This window comes from Apteryx rowi, unplaced genomic scaffold (genome assembly GCF_003343035.1).
Source record: "Apteryx rowi isolate R43461 unplaced genomic scaffold, aptRow1 scaffold_141, whole genome shotgun sequence".
NCBI classification, from domain to species: Eukaryota; Metazoa; Chordata; class Aves; order Apterygiformes; family Apterygidae; genus Apteryx; species Apteryx rowi.
In genome coordinates, this window is record NW_020447653.1 from 1857034 (window position 1) to 1865222 (window position 8189).

Genomic DNA, 8189 nt, shown 5'->3' on the forward strand with positions numbered 1-8189 from the left:
CATGTAGATATATACGCGTATATATATGAATATGTTTTACTAGCAGACTGCTATCTTGATCAGCTGTGAAGGACGATTAGGCCACCCATATCATTCATGTTTGAGTGCTTTGTTGATCTGTGTGGCTGGCCATATGCATTTGTGCCTACTGGGAACATATTCTCAGCCTCACTACTGGCTGGACCTGGGGACATCGAGATGCAACAGCCTTGCATCTATTAGGCTACCAGATTCAGCAACTTCCAATGTCACCCATCTCAGCATCCCTTTCTTTGTAGCTTTATTATTCTGCATTTCATTCCCATCAGTCTCATGCAGAATCTTTCACCTACTGCTGATGCTCCAGTGGCTCACGTGTGTTATTCTGTCAGGTAGGTAGCAATTCTGTGGTGAACTATGATGCCAGAAAATGCTATATGAATAATTATTTGGATAAGAAAAATTAAACTGCAGCCTGCAGGGTCTCAGTCCCAGATTAACATAAGGCTTTTATTGATGTCCTGTGCTATGAAAGGACATGGTGACCCTTACTTTGCTACCTTAGAAGTGTTCTATTCCAGGAAGGAAGACAGATGATAAAGCCATTCAGAAGTTAAAGCCCTTCAGTGGGAATATTCCCAGTTGCTGTGAAAAAGGAGGTGGTCTACTGTAGAAATTTACAGCCCTCAGCAGGGCAAAAGGCCACAGGGATGTATCACACTATCTAGTTTCACTGTATGTCAGCATTCTTCCTGTGGCAAAGCACTGAAGGGGGAACTGTACCACAAGTTATTTTATTCTTAGAGCACTCTGAGTTCTGGGTATGATTTATAGCATGTTATTCTATGTTCATGGACCAAAGATAGGACTGGCATAGCCAAGAGGGGATTCTGGTTTACTTGTTCTGCTATACAGAGTCCCACAGAAATTGAAGTTTCTGTTTTATCTTTCAGGGAATAGTAACTTGCTTATTTGTATATAGAGCTTTCATCTCTCCCACTTTCTCTAAGCACTCTGGGTAGAAGATCTGGGTCGTATATTTCCCCTATGGAAGGTATTCCCAATAACAATGACGTTCAAGTAGCATTGAATCTCTTCTGTCAGAATCAGACAAACACCTTCTTGTACACAAAAACAAGATCACAGTTCAAGACTGGCCAGCACAGAGCAGTTGCTTGCATCTTAAAAGGAGTCCTGAGATTCTCACAGGGTCAGCAATCAGAGAAAGTAAGAGATCAACTGGAAGGTGCAAATCTTTCCCCTGCTCCTGGCAGCCCAGTCAGACATCATAGAACAAGCGCACTAGCTGGTATCGGATTGAAAATGCAATTATGCTGCCCAGGACCTAAGTTAAAAAAACAAAACAAAAMAAAAAAAAACAAGAAAGACAGTTGAAACCTTGCAGTGTTAGATATTTTACAGGCTGGCAGATTCTTCTGTTCCAGATGGATGTGCTGTGCTGTCAGACATAGTTTATTTCACTAAATGACAATATTAAAATATTTAGGTGTAGTATGATGAAAAGCAGAAGTCTGGCCAAAGTTCTCAGTCCTCTGTATCAGAATCATAACTAGCTGTGGGGGATTTCTGTATGTGCCTGTGCACATTCACATTGTCAGAATATGCAGACGAGATGAACGGTTGGGAATAACGCTTTCCTTCTTAACAAACCTGCATTTTAGTGCAAACTCTATTGTTTGTAATGGGGAATGCCTTACTGCAAAGCTGTAATTCAGCATCCTTTCAAAAAGTCACTATCAAAACTTCTCTGATGTGACTGGGATCAAGATGAAGCTGTATATACTTCCTATCCTCTCCCATCCCTGACGTAGTCTGCCTAAGCCCTGTTCAGTCTCCAGGCTTGTTTGTTGGAAGTCTTCCTCCTGAAAGGGAATTCGGCTAAGTGTCTCTACTCTTTCCTGATGAGAGTCTCTCATATATGATGCATGAAAAAAGAACTTTATTGTGGGCAACTAAGCAATACAGGCCTCTCTAAAAATAGAGTGCCTATAATATCAGGCAAGGGAGTTCACATGCTGAATAGAGGTAGCAGACAGCAGTATCTGTGAGGTATGTTATTAGCTCTCAATTTGTATGTATTTATTAGCTCTCAGTGAACAAAGTCTGGGGGGAAAAAAAGTCTCTCCTCTTTCAGCTATGTAAACCTCTTGATTCTCCTCAAGTTCCACAGCTCATTTGCTGCTTGTGTGAAAGTATCACATCTTATTCCCCCCATTCTCCATAACACTCTTGAGACTGACTTGGATCTGTTTCTGTTGCAGAGTACATCTTTCTACCTGAGAGACCATTTGTCTGACCTGGATGAGTAGCAACAGGAGAGTGAGAATTCGCTCATGGGTGGGTCCAGTCAGCTTTATAACAAAGTTAATAAGTGTCATATTATTGCACTCGGTGTATTCGCCATCTTCATCCATTCCACTCCTCACATCTACTATGTGCAAGATCTTTACTGCCTGGGGAAAGAAAGATTGCACGCTATTTCACCAGGTACGTTYGCCGCTCACCAGCTGGTTTTGCCCAAGATCCCTTTTGCTGCACCATCCCAGTGGTTTGACTCATGCTCTTACTGAAAAGACAGGATAGGCTTACGAGGGTCCTGGGACCACTACTAGGGTATGGTTATTAATATGACTGAGTGTCCATGAGGGACAGTGACAGGACTAACCAGACTGTTTTCTTCTGGATTTGAGCTAGGAATTAACCACTGTACCCAGAAGTGCTGCCTTCCCTCCCATCCTGTTCCTCTTCCATTTGATCACTGCCTCAAAACATGTCTGGATTTCACTAGTCTCTCTCATATTACCTTCAGAATGTATGTTCCCAGGGCTGAGAGGCTCTTAGTTTTGAATTTGGAGTAGCTCATCTCCAACTTCCCTGTACTAGGATTGAGCCTAAAAGAAACATTAAAATTTTAGGAGCAAGGAGACAGAATGGTCCCTGTATAATCAGATATAGATTCTTACCTGGGTAGTTCAGAAATCGAGTGGAGGAAAAAGCAGAAATAATCTGATATACATAACAGCACCTGCTGATACCTGGTCCCTCAGATCTGGCAAAGTTGAGAGAAGATTCCTTTTCCCCCCCACTTCCCCCAAATGTTTGCATAAAGTTGTATGGTTTTAAAAATAAAAATCAGATGTGCAGAGGCAATCACTGATATGGTACAGTACTACAGAATGCCTGCTACTATGAAATCTTAGCAGACCATACTCTAGTAACATTGACAGTGGCCTGTATCAATTTCTCTCAATTTTGTAGTTGGGAATAAACCATAGTCTAACATTGTTAAAGATCAGTCTTCTATACCTGGAAAAGAAATTATTCATTTCTTTAAGAAACCTGTAGGACTTTGTAGGACTCAACCATAATTGGCAGAGCGAGGCAGCTACTTTTTAGCTATACAGTCTATTTTGATAGGTTTTAAAAAAAGAACATCTACCCACCATAGTTCTTGTTTCTTAGTTGGTGTTGTAGATAAAAGGCACCCATCTCTGGTAACGTTATAGGTCAGTCGTACATTACCTGGGCAGCCGGTGGCGGGGACAAGGAATGATGTGGAAGAGTTGAGGCAACGAGTAGAGGAAGTTGAGCACTTGTGGGATGAAAAAAAGCAGCATTGTTTTACTGAAGTGTCCCAAGATCCCCACCACAGCGAAGGTCATGCCAGCAAAGTAGCAGAAGGTGTCCCCAACAAAGACTCGGGATGGGTACCTGCAATCCACAGGGGAAAAGAGCAAAGGTCTGTCAAGATCACTGTTGCCATAAGAATGGCTATAATCAGTGCATGCATCTCCATGTGGCAGGTTAGGGGTCAAGAGGGAACTGCAGCCCCAGCTGGCTTGGTTTCAGGTAATGTAGACAATTCATTCTCTGCTAAACAGAAGTGTAATACTGATTTCACACTATACTAATGTAATTGCTGCTAGCACAGTTCTTTTGTGGAAGACGGATGAAGCAGTCAGCCAGCATACCACATCCCAGAACCACAGAAAAATTTCCTGATCTGACATACCTTCATGCTACATAAGCAACAGCAATTTCCCTGGACAAGTATTACCACTCATGCCTGGTCATGTGCACAGTAGCCTAGAGCAGGATACAAGAGCTGCACCTGCAATGTTGCAGTTGGTCCATGGGTTTAAAACTGAGATACTCTGAGCAGAGATCTTTTCAAACACTGACACCTCCCCCCCCCCCCTTTTTGTCACACAGATCCTAGAGCAAGAAGACTGTAGCCTGCAAATCTCGGTTCTGCTCTAAAGAATACAGCAAACAACTGTTGCAGGTATGTATGCTAGAAACTGTGGGACTGGAACTCACAGCCTGACTTGCAGAGAATACAGTGTGTAAATATGGGTAGTGGGGCATCTGAGGCAGAGTACTCCGTGCAGTTTAGCTAATCAGTGTGACCTGAATTGTTCAAGTAGAAACAAAAGCTGTCAATGGATCAGTGTTTTGCGTTCTTGGTTCTGGCAAGAATCTGGTCTATGCTCCAGTATTCCATCTGCGTGGAATTCCTTCTTTATTTGTTTGAAAAGGGAGAAAGTAAAGACAGAGGACACTTCTCTGAATGTCCATCCTCTTACCAGTTGTGGTAAAACAGCCCGAGTGTGGTAAAAAAAAAGGGAATCATGAAGTAGAGAGAAAAAATGTGATCATCTCGATAATCCCCTGTAGAAGAAAGATACAAAATGAGTCTGTGGTAAGTCAGGATCAGTTCACTTTTAGTAATACCAGATATTGAAATCTAGGATTCTAGCTCCCTTTGCCCTTTGTACCCCCAAAAATGTTTTCTTTCTTACCGTTTAACTCTACAATGTTGAATGTGATAATGGAAGCAGCAATCACCAGAGATTGTCCTGCTTCAATCCCATTAATTCCAGCAAGAATGTTGATGGCGTTAGTGCAGAACACGGCTAGCATGCCCATGTACACGTAGTAGAAGATACCTGCAGATCAGAGTGAGCCAAGTGCTTTAGCATTCATATTTGAAGCAGGCTGTGGTGCAGTGTACTGAAGTAAAGCTCTATCCTTGTACCACAGTTTATTACCTAGCAATCTCAGCAAATTTCACAATCAGTAGCTTATTAACAAATAACTCCCCCTCCTGTGAATCTGATATCAGGTGTATGCACAGGTACAGCATGGCAACTGCTGCAAAGTGAGCATGTGTACCAAGAGTTGCAAAACAGCAAAGGGCTGTAGCACTCTTTCTGTGCTTTGATGTTTCGGTATTGGCATCCAAGTGCCAGGTGCACGTGGCACTCAGGTGCCAATACCCCACATGCCATATACCCCATCAGATGCCATACCCCCAGGATTCTGCAAAAATGTTTGGTGCCTGTCTGGTGCATAGGTAAGTGTGTGCTGGGTTTCTACACAGAAAGCTGGGCACTTTGTAGCCCAGTGTTTAGCTGGTGTAGTTATGCTTTCTTGTTGGTTGATTAAGCAGATCCTTCACGAGTTTCTTCTGCAGTGTGAAAAATGCTAACTGCTACGTGTCACGGTTTCAGGTGACCACTTCCACCTGTCACTTATTGCTTAGACAATGGCTTCCAGCAATTCTCAGCTTACCCAGGTCCAAGTGCATGCCCAGGAGCACCCGGAAGGGCTTAGGCACCACAATGGTGGTGTTCCCAAAGTTGGTGAAGTAAACCATGAGTAGTGGGAGGGAAGCCATGGTAGGAAGAAGCAGCTTGTGGCGCCAGCGCAAGTTCAGAACATCATCAGCAAAGCCCAGGAAAATCATGCAGCAGATGGCAAGGAGCGAGCCAATGAGCTCCACGAACTGCAGGACAGAGAACAGGACCCCGATTACTGGTGGCCGCTCCTCGCCCATACCTGCCGTGCTCCCCGGGCCGGGCACACCTCACCTCATCATGCGGGAAGGCTGTGCACTGCTCCTCCACGAAGCACCTCAGGAAGGGCACAGGGATGAAGCAGAAGAGGATGATCAGGAACACGACCCCGCTGATCACGCCCTGCGCCTCGGGACTGAAAGGAAAGGGAGGCGGGGAGTCAGCCCGACCCGACCCGACCCGACCGGCCCGGCCCGGCCCGGCGGGTGCCACTACTCACATGGGCCGCCGAGAGGCCTTGTTGAGGTCTTCGCCGAAGAGCCTCGCAGCGAGGAAGCGGTCCTTGAAGGCCGGGATCAGCGTGAGCGTGCCCAAGAAGCCCAGCAGTGACCCGCCAAGGTTGATGAGGAGGGGCATGGCGGGCGAGCCGGCCATGGCCGCAGCGCGGGCGCTGCCTCTGCCGAGGGCACGGAGCGGGGCCGGGCCGGCAGCCCCGCCCGCCGGCGCCTCCACAGGCGAGTTTCCAGCCGGACGCTATAAAAGGAGGCACTGGGCGCGCGCGCCTCCCTGTTCTGTCAGTGAGGGGAGCGCGCGGGCAGCGGCCGCCATCTTTGACCCTGGCAAGAGTCGGGAGTGGTGTGGGGCTCTGCCCGGAGGCCAGGCGGGGCCAGGCGTACGTAAGCGTCTATACTCCGCGCCGGAGCCTCCGCTGGTTCTCGCGCGCCTGTGCAAAACGAAGCGCCCTGCGCGGGAGGCAGTCCCTGCTCCAGCGGGGAGTGGCCCAGCAACGGGCTCCGTACCGGGCCGCGGTGCCCGAAACCGCCATGGCCGCCTCGGCGCCTGCCGAGCCTCGCGTCACTTTCTCTTCGCCGCCAGGTACGTCATTTCCTCCTCCTGACGCGGGCAGGCAAGCCCCGACCGCGGGGTGCGCGGGCCCCCGGTAGCGCCCCGGGGCGGCAGAGCTGCGGCCGGCTGCTGCGGCACTGCGGGCGCCCGTGGCGGGCCGATGCGTCTCGGTGGGGGCGGCCCAGATGGGGCCCGCTGCGTGGCGGCGATGCATGGGGAGCCGGCGCGAGGCGGTGCCGGGAAGGGCCCTCGTGGTAGCGGGTGGCCTCGAAGGTAACAGCCAGACGGCGGTGCGGGCGGAAGAGCTCGTCGTATGCAGTGGGGGACGGCGGAGGCACCGGCTCGCAGCAACACCAGAGACTCCCTCTGAGCAGCCTTTAGGATCAGCAAAAAAGCATTTTGTCGAGGTCCCAGATCCAGCGTTTATGGGCAGCTGGGGGTGACTTCTGGGCAGCACTGTCTCCTCCGTCCTCGGCTGTGCGTTTGCTGGTGGATGAGTGGTTAATCGGGTTACTTAGGGAGTATACTCCAATCTAGCACTAGCTTGCTGTGTAAGAGTGAATGATGGAGGGCCTTGCGGTTTTATTGCCCCCTACAGTTCCTCACTTGTTGAAAAATAAATAAAATATGGTACTCATCTTCACGCACCAGGAAACCCGTAACAAATCTCTGATCTTCAAGTAAATATTTCTGCAGGAAAGACAGGATAGTTGCAATTTCTGTTCTTTGGCATTGCATCGGAATATCTGGTGTTAGTCACAAGAGGGCAAAACACAGCAGAAGGGGYGGTAGTAGCAAGAATCACCTCCTTTTGTCCTGTGTCTGTATTTTGGTGGGGTGGGGTGGGGTGACCTGAGATGGTTTCCGATGGCTTTTTCTGTGCTGACAGTGCTGCAGCTGTGCTGAGAGAAGCCTTTTCTATTCTACTGCCTCTTGAACTTCTGTAAAAAGGAGTTTGTAAACTTTAGTGGAGGCTGAAATAAACTTTAAGGCAGGCACATATTGCTCCGAGAGGGGCAGCTGCAGCGCAAAGGGAGAATGGTTGGCAAAGACCCTCCTACAGCTCTAGTTGCTGTCTAGCAGCTGGTATTTTAAAACGTGACTGTTCTTCGTTTTACCTGCCCTCCACAGTGCGGGTCACCTAAGCCAGAAGCATGCGAAAAAACGGATGCCAGCTCTGTAACGGACTGTATGCCTGGGGTGAACATGCCAGTTACTACAGATGAAAAGGAATACGAACTCGAGAGAAAAATGTTTTTAGTCAGAACTTGAAGAACACTCAGGGAACTTGTCGTCTAGAGCATGTCTGCGTTGCTATTTCAGGCAGCCAGAAGAGAAGGCTTGCGGCAACGGTTACGAGGGTGCGTGAAAAGACGAGCAGGCGGCTGGCAGCGCAGGGCGTGCAACACGGAGTGTAAATAATCTGCTTTCAGCCGTAGGAAGGGAAGGCGAGGAGGGAAAAGAGCGGGTAAGGCGCGTGCCCGAGGGTCCGGGATGCGGGCAGAGCCCTGCCAGGCCGCGGGGAGCCGAGTGCCCCGGCGTGCG

The 8189-nt window shown here is 48.4% G+C and overlaps 1 protein-coding gene and 1 long non-coding RNA gene across 3 annotated transcripts; one reads left to right on the forward strand and one right to left on the reverse strand.

Moving 5' to 3' along the window:
- Nucleotides 1-462: 462 nt before the first annotated feature.
- DPAGT1 (dolichyl-phosphate N-acetylglucosaminephosphotransferase 1) lies at nucleotides 463-6290 on the reverse strand. 2 transcript variants are annotated; one of them, XM_026057970.1, is made up of 9 exons: nucleotides 6079-6290; nucleotides 5874-5994; nucleotides 5575-5788; nucleotides 4803-4949; nucleotides 4587-4671; nucleotides 3523-3711; nucleotides 2804-2891; nucleotides 2298-2453; nucleotides 463-1324 (listed from the first exon to the last, which is right to left on the reverse strand). In XM_026057970.1, exons 1-9 carry the CDS (start codon nucleotides 6231-6233, stop codon nucleotides 1259-1261), a joined length of 1221 nt encoding a protein of 406 aa, XP_025913755.1. In that variant the 5' UTR covers nucleotides 6234-6290; the 3' UTR covers nucleotides 463-1258. The 2 variants fall into 2 exon arrangements, with proteins under 2 accessions (XP_025913755.1, XP_025913754.1); XM_026057969.1 differs by lacking the exon at nucleotides 463-1324 and having other exon boundaries at nucleotides 1331-2453.
- Nucleotides 2398-5668, forward strand: LOC112962090. Its single transcript, XR_003252201.1, has 3 exons — nucleotides 2398-2487; nucleotides 4213-4285; nucleotides 5514-5668. It is a non-coding gene; the product is annotated as an uncharacterized LOC112962090 (long non-coding RNA).
- Nucleotides 6291-8189: the final 1899 nt, after the last annotated feature.